The sequence below is a fragment of the Coregonus lavaretus genome, assembly GCF_964263955.1.
Source record: "Coregonus lavaretus genome assembly, contig: HAP1_SCAFFOLD_451, whole genome shotgun sequence".
In the NCBI taxonomy this organism is placed as follows: domain Eukaryota; kingdom Metazoa; phylum Chordata; class Actinopteri; order Salmoniformes; family Salmonidae; genus Coregonus; species Coregonus lavaretus.
In genome coordinates this window covers 115,843-141,267 of record NW_028157915.1, presented here as the reverse complement: position 1 = coordinate 141,267, position 25,425 = coordinate 115,843, and the positions used below count along the sequence as shown (strand labels likewise).

The 25,425-nt window shown below is 45.5% G+C and overlaps 2 protein-coding genes across 5 annotated transcripts in view; one reads left to right on the top strand and one right to left on the bottom strand.

The window, feature by feature from the left end:
* LOC311124637 (putative JmjC domain-containing histone demethylation protein 2C) overlaps window positions 1-15,891 on the bottom strand; it is a gene marked incomplete at its 3' end in the record, with an annotated part of 65,243 nt that extends 49,352 nt beyond the window's left edge. Inside the window, exon 1 of the mRNA XM_084198750.1 lies at window positions 15,504-15,891. Coding sequence (XP_084054876.1) covers window positions 15,504-15,665 — 162 coding nt within the window. The 5' untranslated portion in view covers window positions 15,666-15,891. The remainder of the gene's footprint in view (window positions 1-15,503) is intronic.
* Window positions 15,892-18,580: 2,689 nt separating this feature from the next.
* The window catches only part of LOC311124640 (receptor expression-enhancing protein 3-like), a 51,583-nt gene continuing 44,738 nt past the window's right edge, over window positions 18,581-25,425 (top strand). For 2 of the 4 annotated variants that reach the window (XR_014612781.1, XM_084198752.1), the window contains exon 1: window positions 18,581-18,993. Coding sequence is in view for 1 of the 4 variants with exons in the window: in XM_084198752.1 (XP_084054878.1) it covers window positions 18,962-18,993 (32 nt within the window). In the remaining 3 variants the exon portion in view is untranslated. The remainder of the gene's footprint in view (window positions 18,994-25,425) is intronic. The other 2 variants (XR_014612782.1, XR_014612783.1) reach the window with 1 other exon arrangement.

Genomic DNA, 25,425 nt, shown 5'->3' with positions numbered 1-25,425 from the left:
GCTGCCCAACAGATTCCCCCTAGAGACGTCTGCCGCCCAACAGATTCCCCCTAGAGACGCCTGCCCCCCAACAGATTCCCCCTAGAGACGCCTGCTGCCCAACAGATTCCCCCTAGAGACGTCTGCTGCCCAACAGATTCCCCCTAGAGATGCCTGCCCCCCAACAGATTCCCCCTAGAGACGCCTGCTGTCCAACAGATTCCCCCTAGAGACGCCTGCTGCCCAACAGATTCCCCCTAGAGACGTCTGCTGCCCAACAGATTCCCCCTAGAGACGCCTGCCGCCCAACAGATTCCCCCTAGAGACGCCTGCCCCCCAACAGATTCCCCCTAGAGACGCCTGCCCCCCAACAGATTCCCCCTAGAGACGCCTGCCCCCCAACAGATTCCCCCTAGAGACGCCTGCTGCCCAACAGATTCCCCCTAGAGACGCCTGCTGCCCAACAGATTCCCCCTAGAGACGTCTGCTGCCCAACAGATTCCCCCTAGAGACGCCTGCTGCCCAACAGATTCCCCCTAGAGATGCCTGCCCCCCAACAGATTCCCCCTAGAGACGCCTGCTGTCCAACAGATTCCCCCTAGAGACGCCTGCTGCCCAACAGATTCCCCCTAGAGACGTCTGCTGCCCAACAGATTCCCCCTAGAGACGCCTGCCGCCCAACAGATTCCCCCTAGAGACGTCTGCTGCCCAACAGATTCCCCCTAGAGACGTCTGCTGCCCAACAGATTCCCCCTAGAGACGCCTGCTGCCCAACAGATTCCCCCTAGAGACGTCTGCTGCCCAACAGATTCCCCCTAGAGACGCCTGCTGCCCAACAGATTCCCCCTAGAGACGCCTGCTGCCCAACAGATTCCCCCTAGAGACGCCTGCTGCCCAACAGATTCCCCCTAGAGACGCCTGCTGCCCAACAGATTCCCCCTAGAGAGACCAGTCCTGGCCTGGGTTTCTAGGGTAAACAATAGCCTGCAGTAATAAGCCCACAACCACAGCTCCAATGCCAATACTGTCTGCACCGTATAGGGGAAATGGAAGAGAGTGGGAGTAGGGATTCACTAAAACTGATTAGAGTTATGATCTGAATAGTGGTCAGTTCATCTCAGGACATTCACATTATTCAGTCAACTGTGAAACAGCAGAACCCTCTTATTCTCTCTGCAGTAGGGTTGAAACAGCAGAACCCTCTTATTCTCTCTGCAGTAGGGTTGAAACAGCAGAACCCTCTTATTCTCTCTGCAGCAGGGTTGAAACAGCAGAATCCTCTTATTCTCTCTGCAGCAGGGTTGAAACAGCAGAACCCTCTTATTCTCTCTGCAGCAGGGTTGAAACAGCAGAACCCTCTTATTCTCTCTGCAGCAGGGTTGAAACAGCAGAACCCTCTTATTCTCTCTGCAGCAGGGTTGAAACAGCAGAACCCTCTTATTCTCTCTGCAGTAGGGTTGAAACAGCAGAACCCTCTTATTCTCTCTGCAGCAGGGTTGAAACAGCAGAACCCTCTTATTCTCTCTGCAGCAATTCAATATTTCATTCAGGCCTTGAGGAGCTCTACAGGATAATTAGGAACAAAATGAAACAGAAATCCCATACTAAATGTACAATGGGGCAGGTTCCACCACAGCAGTGGATTACTCTTGCAGCCTGACCTATGAGAGTTCAGCAGGTCAGACTCAAAGGGAGGGAAAGAATTACACTCAGGAAGCTCTAAACACAGACCCCACAGTCACATTCTAGAGGAGGGGGGAGTGGGAGGGAGAGAGAGAGAGAAAGAAAGAACGATGGGAGAGAGAGAGAGAGGAAGAGACAGTCATTGACATTTTAGAGGAGGAGGACGGTGGGAGAAAGAAGAGGAGGAGGAGGAGGGAGAGACAGGAAAACATCCCTCATCCAGCCAGGAGAGCTAGATGAGAGGTGGGAAGAGAGTGGGTGGGTTGAAGAGGAGGCCCCTGGGAGCGGTGCTGAGCTTCAACCGGGCTGAGGCGGAGGCAACAGGGGCCCCATGCTGCTCACTGTGTGAACCCCACTACCTCCCTGCTCCCCTCCTCCCATCGCCCTCCCTCCTCCCATCGCCCTCCCTGCTCCCCTCCTCCCATCGCCCTCCCTCCTCCCACTACCTCCCTGCTCCCCTCCTCCCATCGCCCTCCCTCCTCCCACTACCTCCCTGCTCCCCTCCTCCCATCGCCCTCCCTCCTCCCACTACCTCCCTGCTCCCCTCCTCCCATCGCCCTCCCTCCTCCTACCTCTCCCCTCCTCCCATCGCCCTCCCTCCTCCCACTCCCTCCCTGCTCCCCTCCTCCCATCGCCCTCCCTCCTCCCACTACCTCCCTGCTCCCCTCCTCCCATCGCCCTCCCTCCTCCTACCTCTCCCCTCCTCCCATCGCCCTCCCTCCTTCCACTACCTCCCTGCTCCCCTCCTCCCATCGCCCTCCCTCCTCCCATCGCCCTCCCTCCTTCCACTACCTCTCCCTGCTCAGCGAGCCTAAATTACAACCAGCCACTGGTCGGTCCCACGCATCCACACAAACAAACAAAAAACGACAAAACCCCACGGTTCCTTTTCCCAGAGTAATTGGGGTAGGGCCTCTAGTTCCAGTCTAGCTGGCTGTGGCTGGCTAGGCTACAGAGCTTCCTGAATACTGGTAGTGGTAGTGGTAGTGGTTCTCTGCTGCTAGCAACAGCAATATGGCTAATGAGAACAGCAGGACACTAGCTCCACAGCGTCCCAGAACCAGACCGCAACCTTTCAGTTGGTCACCCACGCACTGACACATGCCGCTCTGGCCAGGCCCCTGCTCCAGGCCCCTGCTCCAGGCCCCTGCTCCAGCCCCCTGCTCCAGGCCCCTGCTCCAGCCCCCTGCTCCAGCCCCCTGCTCCAGGCCCCTGGGAGAGAGGGAAGGAGGACTGGCTATTGCAAAAGCAAACCGAGTTCCAGATGAGCCTCTGAGAGGACGTGAGGCTGAGCCGGCAGAAATCCCCTTTCCCACTGCTGCTGCACCAGAAATAGCTGAGGGAAATACACTAACATTCATTAGTAGAATCTAATGCCGAAACATCTTCACCCACCACTACTTCAAAGGGATTAGTGTACAGTAGGAGTTTTTTTCTAGGGCAATGATGCAACCCCTGGGTTAGAGATTAAAGGAGAAAAGGGAGCTGATCATTCATGCTCAGATTGGGCTATAAATATGAGAAGGGCTGAATAATCTCTGATCCCAGGCCTATCCCATGTTCAACTGGAGGGAAACTAAAAGTGGGCCTAAACCATTTCTGTTCACACAAACAAACAGTGGGACTTGTCTCTTATATTCCCAGCAGAATACTAGTCATGTTGATAGCTACTACTGTCTGTCATGGTAGTGGACTATAGTACCCTACAGACAGCCCAGCCAAAACCTCCCAGCAGGGAGGGAGAATCTAAATGCATCCAGAGTCCAGAGTATTTCCCCGACCACTGACGCACGCACACAGCCCGGTCCCTTTCCTGCAGCCTCTCTCCCTCTCTCCCCCGAGCTGAGCTGAGCCCAGAGAACACAGGGCCCTCTCTGTTCCCTCCCAGGTCCCGCTCTCTTCACAGCAGCCATGACTGCTCTATTCTCCGTCCCATTAAGCCAGCCTTCAGGGACCTCCATACACATCCATTTTGACATCCTGCGCGGTCTGTTCCGCGATAACTCACAGCCTCAGCTGCCTGCCAGGCCTCCAAATATCATGTCATAACCAAGTCTGTTTGATTTCCTTGGTTCTTCTGCAAACAATCCTCCTACTAGATGCAGATGAAGTGTGGTGTAAAAGCAGGAGGGAATCTCAGCCTCCACTGAAGGTGGTATGTAGTCACGTGACGCTGAATAAACAGTGTGTCCTGTGAAGCTGGGATGTTATTACCATATGACTGTGGGACAGATCCAACCTTACCATGTGTTGATCAACACAATAGATATGGTACCTAAACGCTGTCAGTGAGTCAGGCAGCCCAGGAAATCATTCAGACGTCACTAAACTGTAAAGCTCTTTCCTGTTAACCAATAAGCTAGCCAGTAGCCATGCAAAGTCCAAGGACAATATGCAAAATAAGAAAATCACGACATTCTCTTTCAACAATTCCCTTGTGTGTCTCAGGACCACAGACATGGTGTAGTGAAGTCCATCTTCAGTTTGTGGAAGGTCAGATTTATTCAAAAATATAGAAAGACAACTGTTAGCCAAATCCCTTGGATTGTGTGATGCTAGGCATATCTGCTTATTCAGACATGGCCATAATACAGGCTACCATGTTGGAGGGAAATAATAATACAATAATAATATGCCATTTAGCAGACGCTTTTATCCAAAGCGACTTACAGTCATGCGTGCATAATTATTTTTTGTGTATGGGTGGTCCCGGGGATCGAACCCACTACCCTGGAGTTACAAGTGCCGTGCTCTACCAGCTGAGCTACAGAGGACCACCAATGAAGAGAAAACTGTTCAGTGTTTTACATGGTGGTTCTAGTTCCTTGTTCTAGAATGCAGCACCCTTTACTAGCACAAAAAACAGGGTCCTCCTCCATGGTAAATCTGCCTACAACGTGTGACATTCTACAGAGCAGTGTAACTATATGTTCAGTTGTTCTCTGACGTAGCTAGGATGATCTTACTGGTCACACAGCTCTGTGCTTCAGCCTCTAGTCATTCTCTTCTAAGAAACATATTATTATTCTGCTCATCTATAGCTTTCATTATGCTTCTATAGGATCTAGGCTTATAGCTTTTCCAATTATGACAATTCATGGTTTATTATTTCAGAGACGTAGAAATCTGGAAGTTATATAACGCTAGTCACACTCATCATTGAAATCTTTTGACAATAACAGAGCCGTATCTTTTGCTGTGTTGAAACAATAACAGAGCCGTATCTTTTGCTGTGTTGAAACAATAACAGAGCTGTATCTTTTGCTGTGTTGAAACAATAACAGAGCCGTATCTTTTGCTGTGTTGAAACAATAACAGAGCCGTATCTTTTGCTGTGTTGAAACAATAACAGAGCTGTATCTTTTGCTGTGTTGAAACAATAACAGAGCCGTATCTTTTGATGTGTTGAAACAATAAGAGAGCCGTATCTTTTGCTGTGTTGAAACAATAACAGAGCCGTATCTTTTGATATGTTGAAACAATAAGAGAGCCGTATATTTTGCTGTGTTGAAACAATAACAGAGCCGTATCTTTTGATATGTTGAAACAATAAGAGAGCCGTATCTTTTGAAACAATAACAGAGCTGTATCTTTTGATGTGTTGAAACAATAACAGAGCTGTATCTTTTGATGTGTTGAAACAATAACAGACCCGTATCTTTTGATGTGTTGAAACAATAACAGACCCGTATCTTTTGATGTGTTGAAACAATAACAGAGCTGTATCTTTTGATGTGTTGAAACAATAACAGACCCGTATCTTTTGATGTGTTGAAACAATAACAGACCCGTATATTTTGCTGTGTTGAAACAATAACAGAGCCGTATCTTTTGATGTGTTGAAACAATAACAGAGCTGTATCTTTTGATGTGTTGAAACAATAACAGAGCCGTATCTTTTGATGTGTTGAAACAATAACAGAGCTGTATCTTTTGATGTGTTGAAACAATAACAGACCCGTATATTTTGCTGTGTTGAAACAATAACAGACCCGTATCTTTTGATGTGTTGAAACAATAACAGAGCTGTATCTTTTGATGTGTTGAAACAATAACAGAGCTGTATCTTTTGATGTGTTGAAACAATAACAGACCCGTATATTTTGATGTGTTGAAACAATAACAGACCCGTATATTTTGCTGTGTTGAAACAATAACAGAGCTGTATCTTTTGATGTGTTGAAACAATAACAGACCCGTATATTTTGCTGTGTTGAAACAATAACAGAGCCGTATCTTTTGCTGTGTTGAAACAATAACAGAGCCGTATCTTTTGCTGTGTTGAAACAATAACAGAGCCGTATCTTTTGCTGTGTTGAAACAATAACAGAGCCGTATCTTTTGATGTGTTGAAACAATAACAGACCCGTATCTTTTGCTGTGTTGAAACAATAACAGAGCCGTATCTTTTGCTGTGTTGAAACAATAACAGAGCCGTATCTTTTGCTGTGTTGAAACAATAACAGAGCCGTATCTTTTCCCAGCAGAAACAAGCCTTTAATCACGTGCTGTGTTTGTTACGTCCTTCAATAGAGACCAGAAGCATCCCGTGGTCCTCTGTAGCTCAGCTGGTAGAGCACGGCGCTTGTAACGCTAAGGTAGTGGGTTCGATCCCCGGGACCACCCATACACAAAAAAATAAAAATAAAAAATGTATGTATGTATGCACGCATGACTAAGTCGCTTTGGATAAAAGCGTCTGCTAAATGGCATATTATTTATCTCCCTGGGACACGAGGCGGGCATCTCCTTTAATGAAGGAACCTTTCCTCCACACACACCATCAACTGCAAGCAGTACATTGTCAGGCAAACCCCACTGTAAGGGGATATTTGCAGGAGAATATCTGGGATGTGTTTCAGTAATAACCGTGTTTTTTTATATGGTGTTCCACCCCTCTGTTACAAGATGATTAAGCCCTATGCTCATTTGAATAGTCAATGATAAAACATTTAGCTGGGTCTTGTTTGGAGATATGATGTTAACTCACTGAGGAGACGAGCGTACGGATCGCCTCCCAAATGGCCCACTACTGCCTCTATAGTGCTCTACCGTTGACCAGGTTCCATAGGCCCACTATTGGGAATAGGGCTCTTCTCCTCAGTGAGTGATTGGCCATGACAAGGAGAAAGCTGTATGTTCCTGAGGTTGCAGATCACACTGCAGCTCCTTGGCTCAAACATCTGTTCACGGTCAACTTTCCTTCCACTGGTATGGAACCAATCAATGGAGCCCATAGAACACTCACAGCGTTGCAGAGTTCCAAACAAAGAATTCTGTTTCGCACCAGAGAAGAAAAAAAACCTTGCCCTAAATGTAAAAGACACTTGTGTTGCAGATCTATAGTCCAGGACCCCCAGGCTAGATAACCTTCAGGACACCACAGTAAATGTGTCTACAGATAGAAAATACAATAAAGCCATTTTCCTTTTCTAATTCTAATGATCTGTGTCTGAACTTTAACCTCGGCTTAGGCTGCACTCAGTATATACACACCATACATCGGGTTATTTGGAAATAGCCACAGGATGGTTTTTCAATACCATCAAAACTATTTAATTAATTTTTTCAAGAAATGTTTATTTTTGTAGCTACTTTAAGTAAATACCTGCATTCAACTTATGCAATACATTAGGAGATAAAGCAGAACGCATTCTTCATTTCACCAGTCACGTTATCACCCAAACCTACTTTAAAAATCAGTAATGATTTATGTAGGCCTGTAAGACATTCATTTCATAAAGCAGTAGGCCTTTATGGCAGTACATTGTACTACTGGTATTAGGTGAAATAACCAAGTGGTAGGTTTCCTTTAAGAATCCAACCTCACTGGCCTAAATCTATTGTAGAATGGCTGATGCAATGTCAACAACTACTTTGTACTAAACGCATCAATTGTTAATCCACAGCAAACTGTAGACGTCCCACAGCAGAGGCTGGGTAACCCCCAACTAATCCCCTAACTCAATATTTAGACACAGAGTTCCAAATAAAAACCCAGTGTGTTGGACCAACCCTAGTAGATTCACCGTTTGTTTTGACCTGAAAATCCCTTTCTGCAAGTAGAAACAGGTACCTTGTCATCCAAGTGTTTGATGTGTCAGACCTGTAGTAAACCATACTACCGGCACAATCTCTCATACTTAAAAGAGGAACCACCCCATTGGAAACAGATGGCTCCATCCACTACTGGATGCATGAATTCCTGTCTGCTTCTCTTTAACATGTGAAATCACAGCATGTAAATGTCCCTGTGTGCTTTTCAGTAAGCAGCGAGGTCATTGCACCACATGGCATGTGAAGGCCCTCCAGTCAGTGAAAGGAAGGTGTGCAGCTTTACTTTCCAGAAACTAGTGATGGGGGAGGGAGGGAGGTGGGGAATCGATACAGTTACATATCGTGATATAATTGACGATATATTGTAATGACAATTTCACAATATTATTTTTGCGCTAGTTTGCTGTACCAGCACCAGAACAAGCGTATTTTTCCTTCATAGCTTGTTCTACATCTTCTTTTTTTAAATAGGGAGCCAATTTGTTTTCAGCACTTTTATTTCCATGCCCGATCAAAAAGTATTTTCTCATGGCTCTCTCGTCCCTCTGCAGCAGAGCAACATGTTTGGACTATCGAATCACAATACATATAGAATTATGAGAATCGCAATACATATGGTATCGGCACCTAACTACCGTGATATTATGGTATGGCGAGGTCCCTGGCAACACCCAGCCCAGTAGAAACCAGTTAGAGCCCCCAGGTATGTACACACCTCCCGTTTGTTAGTTGGGTTGGTCCCCCTCTTCCTCCCTCTATCAAAGTCTCTGAGACTATGGGCCCTGGTCTAAAGTAGTGCACTACACAGAGAATAGGGTGCCATTTGGGAGGCAGGAAGGGAAGCAGTGTACAGGACAGAGGCAGGACCCATCACATCACCTGGTCTGGTGGATCCTCAGGCTAGCTCATATTTCCAAACGGACAGATTGAGCAATACACAAGTGGGAGCAATAAAACAGAAAGGCAATTATTTTCAGTTCTGCTACAGCTAGATAATATTGCAGAACAATATGATATTGGTCATGCAGAAGGATGTCCTAGATTTACTGTGAAAACAAGGCCAAGTACATTTATGAAGTAACAAGATTTAAATTGTTTAGGTCCTGGTTTATTTACTGGTGCATTTCAGCTCGTCAAATAGCACAGAGAAAACGGCTCAAACACGCATAATGTGTTTCATACCAGCTGCCAAAACATTTTGAGTGGAGCCCTTAGACTAACATTCCATTTATTTGATTTGTGAAAGTATGCACTGAAAAACGAATATACAGTTGTGTCTAAACCAAAGCCATCTGGCCATATTCAACAAGAGCAGAGCAGAGAGAACAGGATCAGTACAGAGATGGGGTTGGAAGGTCTGAGCGGACTGGGCCGTCTCAGAGAGAACAGGATCAGTACAGAGATGGGGTTGGAAGGTCTGAGCAGACTGGGCCGTCTCAGAGAGAACAGGATCAGTACAGAGATGGGGTTGGAAGGTCTGAGCAGACTGGGCCGTCTCAGAGAGAACAGGATCAGTACAGAGATGGGGTTGGAAGGTCTGAGCGGACTGGGCCGTCTCAGAGAGAACAGGATCAGTACAGAGATGGGGTTGGAAGGTCTGAGCAGACTGGGCCGTCTCAGAGAGAACAGGATCAGTACAGAGATGGGGTTGGAAGGTCTGAGCAGACTGGGCCGTCTCAGAGAGAACAGGATCAGTACAGAGATGGGGTTGGAAGGTCTGAGCGGACTGGGCCGTCTCAGAGAGAACAGGATCAGTACAGAGATGGGGTTGGAAGGTCTGAGCAGACTGGGCCGTCTCAGAGAGAACAGGATCAGTACAGAGATGGGGTTGGAAGGTCTGAGCAGACTGGGCCGTCTCAGAGAGAACAGGATCAGTACAGAGATGGGGTTGGAAGGTCTGAGCGGACTGGGCCGTCTCAGAGAGAACAGGATCAGTACAGAGGAAAACATAGCCTACTATTTGGGCGTAATGACCACAGGGTGATAAGCATGTATTTTATGAGGAAAGGGAGGGAAAGCGACTGAAAAACAGAACTGCAAATGATGAAGGTTGGGCTTACATGATGTAGCCTGTCCTTTACATAATTCACCAGACAGACATTATATATGAATTGCTGGCATGTAGGCTAGCCTATATGGTCAAATGTACTGTCAATACTCTGCCTTGTCCTTCCCATTCTGTTGTGCAGAACAGACAGAGACAGTCATGTATCCTGTGTTAAATAGGATCTGATTCTGATCTTGTCCTGATCTGGAGCCGAAAATGTTAAGCAGCGTGGAGATAACTAGAGCTGGTGAACTCAGAGGAACTGTCACTCACGTGGCTAAGCTGCTGTTGCTATGGGATACAGTCCAGCCATTGGTGAAAGAGAGTCTCTCTCTCTCTCTCTCTCTCTCTCTCTGGCCTGGTAAACCCACCCCTGCTGAGAGCTCTGCTCTGCTGTCTGAAATACCAAAGGACCAAGCCAGTGACAGGCTGCTACTGTAGAAACAAGGCCAATCGGCAGGCAGATTAATACACGTACAGGACAGTACAATGTCTATGGCAGTTTTCCATTATGTCAATGAATACTATGTGTTATTGTAATTGTACCAACAGTAAATATGAAAATAGCAACATTCTAGAAAGCACTACCAGACAGCTGAAACAAGCAGTAGTGGTGTAAATAAGGCTGTATAGTCCTACCACATCAAAGGCATGTTTCCAGTTACTGTCCAACTCAACAGGACCAATGATCCCCAGATGTATCTGACTGGAAACCAGACGTGGGTCACCCCAGGTTACTGTGGCCAGATTCTGGGAAGACCGCCTGGCCTGTAGCCTACCAAGGACGTGGGTCACCCCAGGTTACTGTGGCCAGATTCTGGGAAGACCGCCTGGCCTGTAGCCTACCAAGGACGTGGGTCACCCCAGGTTACTGTGGCCAGATTCTGGGAAGACCGCCTGGCCTGTCGCCTACCAAGGACGTGGGTCACCCCAGGTTACTGTGGCCAGATTCTGGGAAGACCGCCTGGCCTGTAGCCTACCAAGGACGTGGGTCACCCCAGGTTACTGTGGCCAGATTCTGGGAAGACCGCCTGGCCTGTAGCCTACCAAGGACGTGGGTCACCCCAGGTTACTGTGGCCAGATTCTGGGAAGACCGCCTGGCCTGTAGCCTACCAAGGACGTGGGTCACCCCAGGTTACTGTGGCCAGATTCTGGGAAGACCGCCTGGCCTGTAGCCTACCAAGGACGTGGGTCACCCCAGGTTACTGTGGCCAGATTCTGGGAAGACCGCCTGGCCTGTAGCCTACCAAGGACGTGGGTCACCCCAGGTTACTGTGGCCAGATTCTGGGAAGACCGCCTGGCCTGTAGCCTACCAAGGACGTGGGTCACCCCAGGTTACTCTGGCCAGATTCTGGGAAGACCGCCTGGCCTGTAGCCTACCAAGGACGTGGGTCACCCCAGGTTACTGTGGCCAGATTCTGGGAAGACCGCCTGGCCTGTCGCCTACCAAGGACGTGGGTCACCCCAGGTTACTGTGGCCAGATTCTGGGAAGACCGCCTGGCCTGTCGCCTACCAAGGACGTGGGTCACCCCAGGTTACTGTGGCCAGATTCTGGGAAGACCGCCTGGCCTGTAGCCTACCAAGGACGTGGGTCACCCCAGGTTACTGTGGCCAGATTCTGGGAAGACCGCCTGGCCTGTAGCCTACCAAGGACGTGGGTCACCCCAGGTTACTGTGGCCAGATTCTGGGAAGACCGCCTGGCCTGTAGCCTACCAAGGACGTGGGTCACCCCAGGTTACTCTGGCCAGATTCTGGGAAGACCGCCTGGCCTGTAGCCTACCAAGGACGTGGGTCACCCCAGGTTACTGTGGCCAGATTCTGGGAAGACCGCCTGGCCTGTAGCCTACCAAGGTAACTAAACAGGTTCTTTAGGAGGCAGTGTTAAAAAAGGTATTTATGGATTTACACAGAGTTAGGCCAGCTCACACAGTTATTGTTTACCCAAACAATCAATTCCTTCCCACTGTTCCACTAATTAAAATCTTTACTGCAGAGGGTGGGGTTATGCAGACATTTGAAGATCCTATATTGTGCCAGACGTCTTGATGTTTATACTATACTTTGTTTTCAGTTCTCTATTTCTTTCTGTCTTTCAACTGTCTGAAACAATGTTACAATCTGGTGAAGAGAGACAGAGCCTTACTTATTGACTACCAGGGCTGTACTGGCAGTAATAGGAATCACGTCAACATATTTTCCCAACCCTATATTTACAATAATATTATTGACATGCCCTATCCTATTTAGGAAATTACAGATTACAATCTAGGAGAACTATGAGACCTACATTGGAAAGTAATTGTCTGGTAATCACCTGCTGTGGAAACGTAGTGCTAGCCTAACATTCTGAGATACAATACTACTGGCGGAGTAGAAAACAGACACTACCGACCACATTGCCTCATAAACAAGAGTCCGAAACGGTCTCTGCCTCGTAAACAGGAGTCCGAAACGGTCTCTGCCTCGTAAACAAGAGTCCGAAACGGTCTCTGCCTCGTAAACAGGAGTCCGAAACGGTCTCTGCCTCGTAAACAGGAGTCCGAAACGGTCTCTGCCTCGTAAACAGGAGTCCGAAACGGTCTCTGCCTCGTAAACAGGAGTCAGAAACTGTCTTTGCCTCATAAACAGGAGTCAGAAACTGTCTCTGCCTCATAACAGGAGTCAGAAACTGTCTCTGCCTCATAACAGGAGTCAGAAACTGTCTCTGCCTCATAAACAGGAGTCAGAAACTGTCTCTGCCTCATAACAGGAGTCAGAAACTGTCTCTGCCTCATAACAGGAGTCAGAAACTGTCTCTGCCTCATAACAGGAGTCAGAAACTGTCTCTGCCTCATAAACAGGAGTCAGAAACTGTCTTTGCACTCTGGAAACAGAGACAGAGCCGACTGTCTTAGAATACAGACATGGCTGCCTTATGTTGTGGTAGTGGTGTGGTGGGGGAGGGGTGCTGCTGGCCAGCACCAGTCTCATGTTACATTCTGTCTCCTAGGGCAACAAAATAACATGTTCATTTCAAGTAGCGTTATTATCAGAGTAAAATAATGTTGTTTTGTGTATTCTCTCTGAAACAGAAGTCATTGAAAGAACTAGCTGGTCTACATACAGTATTGTTTTAATGGTGATAAGAATGAGTGTAGCCTAACATGTTTGGCTTTGGGTTCAGATCCTCCTCCTAAAAAACATACTGTCTGGCATGTTTATTCTCCCTCCACACACACAGTACTCTGAACCAAAGACCTATAGGTGCTATTGTTTGCACAACAGTGTGTCACAGCCTAGCTAGCTACACCTTTACAGATTCCCAACTCAGCAACACACAGCCAGGCAGGCCTCTCCTAACGGTGGAAAATTCTTCCCCAGCCCGGTCAGTTTGTGCTGATTAGCAGCCCTCTCTGCCTGCTCCAGTTGGTGACCTCAGGTCACATCCCTGAAAACAAACTAACATCATACTGTACAGTACACACTGAGAAATACAATGGCCTGCCTGCACCACGGCCCTACTCCATTCATCTCAATGGCCTGCCTGCACCACGGCCCTACTCCATTCATCTCAATGGCATGCCTGCACCACGGCCCTACTCCATTCATCTCAATGGGCTGCCTGCACCACGGCCCTACTCCATTCATATCAATGGCCTGCCTGCACCACGGCCCTACTCCATTCATCTCAATGGGCTGCCTGCACCACGGCCCTACTCCATTCATCTCAATGGCCTGCCTGCACCACGGCCCTACACCATTCATCTCAATGGCCTGCCTGCACCACGGCCCTACTCCATTCATCTCAATGGCCTGCCTGCACCACGGCCCTACTCCATTCATCTCAATGGCCTGCCTGCACCACGGCCCTACTCCATTCATCTCAATGGCCTGCCTGCATCACGGCCCTACTCCATTCATCTCAATGGCCTGCCTGCACCACGGCCCTACTCCATTCATCTCAATGGGCTGCCTGCACCAAAGCCCTACTCCATTCATCTCAATGGCCTGCCTGCACCACGGCCCTACTCCATTCATCTCAATGGCCTGCCTGCACCACGGCCCTACTCCATTCATCTCAATGGGCTGCCTGCACCACAGCCCTACTCCATTCATCTCAATGGCCTGCCTGCACCACGGCCCTACTCCATTCATCTCAATGGGCTGCCTGCACCACAGCCCTACTCCATTCATCTCAATGGCCTGCCTGCACCACGGCCCTACTCCATTCATCTCAATGGCCTGCCTGCACCACGGCCCTACTCCATTCATCTCAATGGCCTGCCTGCACCACGGCCCTACTCCATTCATCCCAATGGCCTGCCTGCACCACGGCCCTACTCCATTCATCTCAATGGGCTGCCTGTACCACAGCCCTACTCCATTCATCCCAATGGCCTGCCTGCACCACAGCCCTACTCCATTCATCTCAATGGGCTGCCTGCACCACGGCCCTACTCCATTCAAATGAGGGCTGCATTGTTGATGCATGTAGAGAGAGCTATGCTGCCGCTGGGCTTTTAACTCCTAGCCTGCACTTCTATAGACACTGACTGACAACTACAATGCAGGACACTGGAATTTATTTCACTTAATGTATTCATGCTTGCCTTGCATATTAAAATTGAGCTCAATAATATGATTTAGCTCATTATTGATAGTCATCTTGGTGCCATAGTCAAATTATTTCTAAATGCTAGTGCATTTTTAGGTCATCCCAAATCAAATACAGATTATAGTCAGCGTGTCAACAATGTAGAGACCAGTAAAGGCAGTAAATTGTCACAGAAAATAGTGCATTTTGCCTACCTACATAAATTACATCATCAGCAGGCAAGCTTTTGTTGTGTAATTGTGTTGCTTTTCTAGCTACTGACACTAGTACAATGGCTGTTGTGTTTGACATGATGATCTAATCTTAAATCCTTGTGTTCACTCAGCTGTTCATTCCTGGCTAATAAAACAGGGCCATTGTAAATGCAACTATTCATTTAGCTGGCTAACTGTCAGACTGTATTCATGTAGGTTACATTAGCAACACTAGCTGTGCACTTCCCATTAGTAATCTGGAGAGAAAAAAAATGTAGATGTAGTGTTTTTTCCATGGGCATTGTGACTTTGGACAAATATGGAATAATTTACCTATTTAGCCAGCACATTCCAAATGTTTGTCCTGTATACAACTGGTGGACATACCAGTAGTTAATATGCACTTTAGGTTCTAGCTAATTTAATTATTTAAGTCATGGAATTTCAGCCTTGATGTCTAAATCGTTGAAAGGGTAGGTAGAGCTGTGTATGTAGCGGTCGACTCTTCGTTGGCTAGCTAGCTCATTTCATCGCAGGTCAATGGTTCTAACGATTCATTGAGCGTTAAAATGATTTCGGGAAACCGGCCTCAGCTATGTTTGATAACTAGCTCGAGCTGATTTGTTCTTAGAATTCTGCCATAGCTGGCAAGCCCGCTCGCGACGCTACCCCCTACTAACGGCCAGAAAACGTTCACTTATAACTACCTTAGTTAGCTAGCTAGCTATAAAGATACAGAACTCATTTACCTCATACAATATACATTAGCTATGTATCTGTTATAGCTATATGCCAATAGCGACTGAAAACCAGCTAGCTAACAATTAAACGTATTTAGCTAACGACGTTAAGCAGCTAACTTCAGTTTTGCGGAGCCAAAACCAACACCAAATGCCTCGTCGGTTTACCGTCGGGCAAACCATAAAAAATTATATAATTCCTTACCGTCAACTCTGAATTGTTGTTGTCTCGGTGAGTAACGGCTCGGATGACACCAGCTCGCCAGCCCCAGCGCCCGATATCCCCGAGATCCTGCGGCTCGTCTCCACTGACACACAGGAACCGCTTCCCAACCAGCTCCGGTCGCGCTTCCACCGCCATGGCCATTCACTGAGAGTGAAAAAACCCTAGAAAACTTTAACACCGACGCCCTATCGATCTGACATGTACTACATGAAACCTCACTAAATAATCCACTAAAGAAACAAAACAAAAAAAATACTGTTATTTCGTTTTTAAAGTGTCGATCACAACCCGGGGGATTTAAATTTCTTGCAGTCTACACCCGCAAATAGTCAATCTTCAGCTCCGTGGAAATGAACACTGGAGCACATCGCTGCCATGGTAGAAAATTGTATCCCTCCGCTCCCCGAGGCAAACAACCGAGAAAAACCACAGCAGCAGACTTCTCCATCCGCCAGACACAAATCCATTCCCTACCACTATTATAAAATTGTGCTCTACAAAAAATATTAGGAAAAGGAATATATACATGTGTCTAAAAAATCTAATGATGTGTTATTATATTGAATATTAGTGGTGTACGGCTATATTTTGATAATAACTTGACAGATATCAAATACAATGCATAAGACAATAGATCTTTCAAATGTCCTACCAATGTAGGAAATTATGTGGATGTTTTTTTTTTTTTTTTTTTTTTATCTAAGCTTTATTTTCTCTTGTTGATGCAGCTCTACCACAGTTTGGGAAAAAATATATGATATGTTTTATGCTATTGTGTTTCTTTGTTTATCCCTTTCCAGCTCTCCCCCCTGAGTTTTGCCTTATGGCTGTGCTGTACTGCCTGTAATAGAAAGGAGAGGGTGCCTCGCTGTATGTAAAGCCTGTCCACTGGAGCCAATCAGCCTTGTGTTACCTTCAGGTCAGGGCAGTAGATGGAGAATATATATAGATCCAGCTGCTGATAGAATGCCATATCACTGGGCTCCTGAGACGGCTGTTAAGCTGTGCTGCTTCGCCAAACGGCACCCTATTCCCTACATAGTGCACTACTCTATGGGCCGTGGTCAAAAGTTGTGCACTATATAGGGAATAGGGTGCCTTTTGGGACTCAGATACACTCTCCTCGTGAAAACAGAGGAGTCCAACCAGCCGAGATGTACAGAAGCAGAGCAGGCAATTCCACCAGTGTAATTTTCAGCCACTTGAACACCAATGATTGCAGTCAGAAATGGCGTCGGACCCTTCAGTTGCATCATGCTTTCAGTCAGAAGCGATCACTAAAGTATTCCTGCAATTGCTTCTTCATGCATTAATCAAATCTTCACATGCACCTTATAGAGACAAATGCATTTGTCTGACTTAGAGGAATTTCATTTTAGGCATAAATGTTTTTTTTTGTTTTTTTCTAAAGATTCCACATTTTGAATGGCCTTGCAATGTTGAAATTGTGCAGCAACACCATCACTGGCAGTTCATGGAGAGTTTTAGCCTTTTCTCTTCAATGCGCAAACGTAGTTGATCTGTGTTGAGTTTCGCTTCTGACAGTGAGACCAGGGATCCCGTGGGGAATCTCTCTAGCCTACTGCATGTTCATGAATAACATTCAAGATTATCTATGGATGGAGCTATGGATGGAGTCCACAGTTCAATTCACAGATTATATCAGTTGCCAGATACATTATACATTATACATTATATGACATGAGGAAATAGTCAATTTACTGTGAACACCATGCCACTGAAAATCAGAGTTTAGTCTCCTGTCCTGCTAATGTTGCTATATCATCGTGGGCCATTAGACTGCCTACATTCTTGGACATAACCATTTACTAAATAGAAATACATCTATCTATAATTTAGGACAATGGGTTATCACTATATAAGTTAGCAGTCTACTACTGTATATTAGTAGGAAGGTATTGTGAGCTAATGTATAGCTCACTAAAGCCCTTGGAAGAAAACCCATTTGGGTTAATACAACGGTCTCTTATTGCATTGGTCCTCTGCAGTGCATTTGGAGAACATCCCCTGTAGCTGGGGTTGATTGGATTAGGTAATGTGCTGGGGTTTAATTCAATGTGGAGTGGAGTGGACATTTATATTTTTATCTCTTTAAAATAGTAGAAATACACTGCAGGGCTTTCCCAAGTTCACAGACAAAATCGACTGCAACTGAATGGAAGGGGAGGCTACCGGTGTTGATGCACTACTTTACCTCTGATCCCCCATCTGTAGGCTACTGACCAGAACAGAATAGTATGGTTTATCATAAACCTGACCAGACACCTGTTTTTGTGATTGTAATAATCAACATTCACCATGTTAAATATTTATTCTTGATCTACTCTACTGCGTATATCATAATATTTTCAGAACCCTATGATACGGCTCAATACCTCGATTTTTTTTGGGTTGTTGGACATTGTACAGTGTTTTATAAGATAGAATACTGTATGGTACAACATGTACACGGCATGAAATGAATCGATATATACATATAATGTTTTCCCATAATTACAGATATAAAATAAATAAGTCATTTAGCAGACGCTCTTATCCAGAGCGACTTACAGGAGCAATTAGGGTTAAGTGCCTTGCTCAAGGGCACATCGACAGATTTTTCACCTAGTCGGCTTGGGGATTAGAACCAGCGACCTTTCGGTTACTGGTACAACGCTCTTAACCACTAAGCTACCTGCTGCCCGTAAACAGATATAGGTTTCTCTCTGTGTTATGGGTCTTTATGTGCTCTCTCTGCAAATGAAAACTCAGTGATGTGCATTGATCCATCATAATTTGTCTATTTTTAAATCAATGCCTGCCAACCAATAAGGTCGTTATTTTACTGTACGTCCTTGCAACAACAGCGCATTGTAAAGGAACAAGACTATTCTCAACGTTTTGCACTATGATTGGTTTATACTCCCCACGCTTCGAATCTACACCAATCAGAGTTGAAAAAGCTGGGTATGATATTTAATCGCTGTCATTGGATTTAAAAGTCACATGGACCATCTTCACTAGCCAATAGTTATGCGGCATTGGTGTAAACAGGCACTTCTGTCCAGTTAGATAAAGCAGGAGGAAGGTCTATTTTCTCTTACGTCAGCTGAGGTGGAGCGCTGTTCTGCGTGCCAAGCACAGATATAGGAGAGGTGAAGGAGGTGGAATTGGGGAAGCTTTAATAAAGTCATTAAAACATAGCTAGCTAAGTCGGAACCTCTCGCTTTAGCCGATGGCTGCTTTACTTAGATTGTGAAACAGCACGTTTTATTTTTTTTCAAAGTCACGGACATGGTTGAGATGATAGCTCGTAGTTAACTTGTTAAATAGTCCCTGAAGTGTTTACGGTGGCGACCACCCCGGTGTAGTCGTTACCTCTCCAGCCCCTACCCTGGGCCCTCTCTCTTCCTCTCAGCAAAACTCGGTCTGGAAAGATGGTGTCGTGGATGATCTCCAGAACCGTTGTGTAAGTTAGGGCGATTTTTATATTGTATCTTGCTGACATTATCAGATACCTTAAAAAAAACAAAAAAACTTTTCGATAGCTAGCTGGATAGATAGCCAACGTTCCTACTTTAGCTAGCTAACCAATTAGCTAACGTTATCTAACACTAATTTTAGCGGAACACTTTAAATTACTTTTAGGCAAAGCAATTTCTCTTATTGTATGGTATTCATTTCGAAGTTGTATTTGAAAAAGTTATGTTAAAATATAAACTCATAATATTGTCAACATTGAGAACTATTACCTAACACCTAACGTTAGCTAGCACCGCGTTAGCTAGCAAGCTACCTAACGTTACCTAGCACCGCGTTAGCTAGCAAGCTACCTAACGTTACCTAGCACCGCGTTAGCTAGCAAGCTACCTAACGTTACCTAGCACCGCGTTAGCTAGCAAGCTACCTAACGTTACCTAGCACCGCGTTAGCTAGCAAGCTGCCTAACGTTAGCTTATTGTTGTTTACGTTTTTGGCCCTGTGAGAGTTGTACCAAAGGATGTAGTTAGCCAACTTTAGCCACGTCTTAACTAGCTAGAGGCAGGTCAGTAAGTCAAGTTATGCTATCTGGAAACTATTTAGCTAGTTATCTTTGGAACACAACATCGGGAGTCTCAGACTGTGTATGGGTTGGACTCCAAGTTGTGCATCGTTCTGGTGGCTAGCGACGGGAAATAACCCTACCACAATATAGAGAGAAATACAGGACTAATGGTCCAACTCCGCCATGGTTCGTTGGACAAAGCCTGTGGGGAAAATTAATGTTGTTTTTGGATAAACGAAAATAAGGTCTGTGGTAAACACAGGCTTGGGAGATCATATACGTTTTGTTCAATGAGATCAGCTAGCATCACTTATTGTGAATTTAAGGATTTATTTAATCAGAAAAAGCACTTGAATGCTTCATAATTCATAAAGGTCATGGTAACTGACTGATATTATCTCATAGAACAAAACGTATGAGATTTCCTAAGCCTGTGTTAACTTCAGACCTTGTTTTTGGCGTTTATCCCCAAACCCTATTCTTTCATTTACATTTACATTTTAGTCATTTAGCAGATGCTCTTATCCAGAGCGATTTACAGGAGCAATTAGGGTTAAGTGCCTTGCTCAAGGGCACATCGACAGATTTTTCACCTAGTCGGCTCGGGGATTAGAACCAGCGACCTTTCGGTTACTGGCACAACGCTCTTAACCACTAAGCTACCCTTTTTGCACAAACTTTTTTTGACGCATCACATACGCTGCTGCTATTGTTTACTATCTGTCACTTTATTCCTAGTTTTATGTACAGATCTACCTCAATAATCCCGTACCCCTGCACATCAGCTCGATACTGGTACCCTGTGTATGTAGCCATGTTATTACCTGGTACCCTGTGTATATAGCCATGTTATTACCTGGTACCCTGTGTATATAGCCATGTTATCGTTACACATTGTGTATCTATTATTACATGTTTTACTTTTCTAATATTTTTCTATTTTCTTTCTCTCTGTGTTGTTGGGAAGGGCCCCGTAAATCAGCATTTCACTGTTAGTCTACACCTGTTGTTTACAAAGCATGTGACGAATACAATTTTATTTGACGTTGAATAGCAATAAAGTTGGAGTATTCTGAACAGTTCAGATAGTGTTGTTGTTCCGCATAGGAATGGCTGAACGAACCAGAGGTAACTAATTTCCGGGTTTTAGGACTACAAGCTGGCGAACTCTATAGCTGGCTTCACCAAAAAATAAAAAAACCGGATCCAGTCAACAAAGGCATATCTATCTATCTCTAGGAACTCTACTTCCCAGATGTAAAGTGAGATTTGCCCCTGCTATCAAATAAACGTCTGTCCAAACTGCACTACATTCCTGCTGCGTGCACCGTGGTAGATTTCGTGGTAGGAAGTCTCTCGTGAAGTTTGTAGTCTAGTGGCATCCAGGAATATGGTGCGGTTCGGCCAAAAGTTGGATTCAGATGTTTATTTGATAGCGAAGGACACATTTCACTTTACGTCTTGTAAGTAGAGTTCCTAGCGAGCCTTTTGTTGACAGGAAACTTATTTATTTTGTGTAAAGCCGGCTATATTGTGGTAGGGTTATTTTCCGTCGCCGTCCACCTGAATAATGTACCACTCGGGTAGCCTAACCAATAGACTCCCAATGTTTTGTCCCAAAACTACTAGTTAGCTTGCTGACCACAAGTATGTGAGGACAGAGGATGGATGAGTTTGTACATTTTAGAGAAAGAAAACGTCCCGAGTTCCCCTCACAACTCATAATCCAGTACAATTCCATAACTGAACTGTAGGGTACAGTCCATGGAAGGGGGAGACTGTGCTTCCGGTTGGATTGGGAGTAGAGACGGCACAGTATTTACAGTCTACTGTAGGGTACAGTCCATGGAAGGGGGAGACTGTGCTTCAGGTTGGATTGGGAGTAGAGACGGCACAGTATTTACAGTCTACTGTAGGCTACAGTCCATGGAAGGGGGAGACTGTGCTTCAGGTTGGATTGGGAGTAGAGACCGCACAGGATTTACAGTCTACTGTAGGGTACAGTCCATGGAAGGGGGAGACTGTGCTTCAGGTTGGATTGGGAGTAGAGACGGCACAGTATTTACAGTCTACTCGGTGTGCTTCAACTGTAGCCTACACTGGCCATGAGCCACTGGTAAAGGCATCCTGTCAATGCTTCAAAACAATCAGACAATTCATTTGAAAGTAATACGTCCCGTGTAGCTCAGTTGATAGAGCATGGTGTTTGCAACGCCAGGGTTGTGGGTTCGATTCCCACGGGGGGCCAGTGTGATTTTATTTATTTATTATGCACTCACTAACTTGTAAGTCGCTCTGGATAAGAGCTTCTGCTAAATGACTAAAATGTAAGTAAAAGCATTAGACTACACATGTTCTAGTCTACAGGGCTAACTAGCCATATGCATTAGACAACACATGTTCTAGTCTACAGGGCTAACTAGCCATATGCATTAGATTACACATGTTCTAGTCTACAGGGCTAACTAGCCATATGCATTAGATTACACATGTTCTAGTCTACAGGGCTAACTAGCCATATGCATTAGATTACACATGTTCTAGTCTACAGGGCTAACTAGCCATATGCATTAGACAACACATGTTCTAGTCTACAGTGCTAACTAGCCATATGCATTAGATTACACATGTTCTAGTCTACAGGGCTAACTAGCCATATGCATTAGACAACACATGTTCTAGTCTACAGTGCTAACTAGCCATATGCATTAGACAACACATGTTCTAGTCTACAGGGCTAACTAGCCATATGCATTAGATTACACATGTTCTAGTCTACAGGGCTAACTAGCCGTTGTTGTTTTTAGCTGATGGGAGTGGAACCTGGTTTGTCGTCTGCTGCAAAAGCCTATCCGTGACAAGGACCGCTGAGTTGTGTGATGCCGTCCTGCACACCGCTGTTATACTGCGCCGTTGTGTTCCTGTTTGTGGCCCGCCTGTTAGCTTGAACCATTCTAGACCCGGACCCGTCTCTTTCTCTGGTTTCACCGAATTAAATTAACCTGCCCATGTGGCTGATCACATTATTTAATTCACAGCTGACGACAAATAACTTTTCAAAGTACTGGGGCATGTATTGTACAGCCTTGTTTAAGTGGTTATTAGTTATTTAATCATGTTATGGTTTTAGTTGATGATCTTGCCTGCCAAGTCACAAGGTTCCATTCCTGACCTTAAGCATGTGTCAAACCAGTTTTTCCAGACGGCTGGGTGAGGTTGGCTGGGTCCTTTTCAGACCTTTCCGTACGTATGTCGTTATAAGGTGTGTTCATGATTGATTTGTTTTGAGGCATCATGGAATAGGAATGCATAATGAGTCATGTGATATACAGTGGATTCTACTCTCTGTTTATGGATGATTACATTTGCTTACATCAACGGAAATGTTGGTGGGTCATTTTTTTAGTCTAACTACACTGATCAAAAATATAAACGCAACATGCAACAATTTCAAAGATTTTACTGCGTTACAGTTCATATAAGGAAATCAGTCAATTGAAATAAATAAATTAGGCCCTAATCTATGGATTTCACATGACTGGGAATACCGATTATGCATCTGTTGGTCACAGATAGTGCCTTCGGAAAGTATTCAGACCCCTTGACTTTTTCAACATTTTGTTTCGTTACAGCCTTATTCTAAAATGGGTAATTGTTTTTTCCCCCTCAATCTACACACAATACCACATAATGACAAAGCAAAAACTGGGTGTAAGAAATGTTTGCTTATTTATATATATATATATCTCTATATACACACACACACACAGTGGGGAGAACAAGTATTTGATACACTGCCGATTTTGCAGGTTTTCCTACTTACAAAGCATGTAGAGGTCTGTAATTTTTATCATAGGTACACTTCAACTGTGAGAGACGGAATCTAAAACAAAAATCCAGAAAATCACACTGTATGATTTTTAAGTAATTAATTTGCATTTTATTGCATGACATAAGTATTTGATACATCAAAAAAGCAGAACTTAATATTTGGTACAGAAACCTTTGTTTGCAATTACAGAGATCATACCTTTCCTGTAGGTCTTGACCAGGTTTGCACACACACTGCAGCAGGGATTTTGGCCCACTCCTCCATACAGATCCTTCAGGTTTCGGGGCTGTCGCTGGGCAATACGGACTTTCAGCTCCCTCCAAAGATTTTCTATTGGGTTCAGGTCTGGAGACTGGCTAGGCCACTCCAGGACCTTGAGATGCTTCTTACGGAGCCACTCCTTAGTTGCCCTGGCTGTGTGTTTCGGGTCGTTGTCATGCTGGAAGACACAGCCACGACCCATCTTCAATGCTCTTATAATAATAATAATAATATGCCATTTAGCAGACGCTTTTATCCAAAGCGACTTACAGTCATGCGTGCATACATTTTTGTGTATGGGTGGTCCCGGGGATCGAACCCACTACCTTGGCGTTACAAGCGCCGTGCTCTACCAGCTGAGCTACAGAGGACCACTGAGGGAAGGAGGTTGTTGGCCAAGATATCGCGATACATGGCCCCATCCATCCTCCCCTCAATACGGTGCAGTCGTCCTGTCCCCTTTGCAGAAAAGCATCCCCAAAGAATGTTTTCACCTCCATGCTTCACAGTTGGGATGGTGTTCTTGGGGTTGTACTCATCCTTCTTCTTCCTCCAAACACGGCGAGTGGCGTTTAGACCAAAAAGCTCTATTTTTGTCTCATCAGACCACAAGACCTTCTCCCATTCCTCCTCTGGATCATCCAGATGGTCATTAGCAAACTTCAGACGGGCCTGGACATGCGCTGGCTTGAGCAGGGGGACCTTGCGTGCGCTGCAGGATTTTAACCCATGACGGCGTAGTGTGTTACTAATGGTTTTCTTTGAGACTGTGATCCCAGCTCTCTTCAGGTCATTGACCAGGTCCTGCCGTGAAGTTCTGGGCTGATCCCTCACCTTCCTCATGATCATTGATGCCCCACGAGGTGAGATCTTGCATGGAGCCCCAGACCGAGGGTGATTGACCGTCATCTTGAACTTCTTCAATTTTCTAATAATTGTGCCAACAGTTGTTGCTTTCTCACCAAGCTGCTTGCCTATTGTCCTGTAGCCCATCCCAGCCTTGTGCAGGTCTACAATTTTATCCCTGATGTCCTTACACAGCTCTCTGGTCTTGGCAATTGTGTAGAGGTTGGAGTCTGTTTGATTGAGTGTGTGGACAGGTGTCTTTTATACAGGTAACGATTTCAAACAGGTGCAGTTAATACAGGTAATGAGTGGAGAACAGGAGGGCTTCTTAAAGAAAAACTAACAGGTCTGTGAGAGCCGGAATTCTTACTGGTTGGTAGGTGATCAAATACTTATGTCATGCAATAAAATGCAAATGAATTACTTAAAAATCATACAATGTGATTTTCTGGATTTTTGTTTTAGATTCCGTCTCTCACAGTTGAAGTGTACCTATGATAAAAATTACAGACCTCTACATGCTTTGTAAGTAGGAAAACCTGCAAAATATGCAGTGTATCAAATACTTGTTCTCCCCACTGTACTTACATACATGCATACATACATACTATAACATTTACATAAGTATTCAGACCCTTTACTCAGTACTTTGTTGAAGCACCTTTGGCAGTGACTACAGCCTCGAGTCTTCTTTGGTATGACGCTACAAGCTTGGCACACCTGTATTTGGGGAGTTTCTCCCTTTCTTCTCTGCAGATCCTCTCACGCTCTGTCAGGTTGGATGGGGAGCATCGCTGCACAGCTATTTTCAGGAGATGGTAGATCGGGTTCAAGTCCGGGCTCTGGCTGGGCCACTCAAGGACATTCAGAGACTTGTCCCAAAGCCACTCCTGCGTTTTATTGGCTGTTTGCTTAGC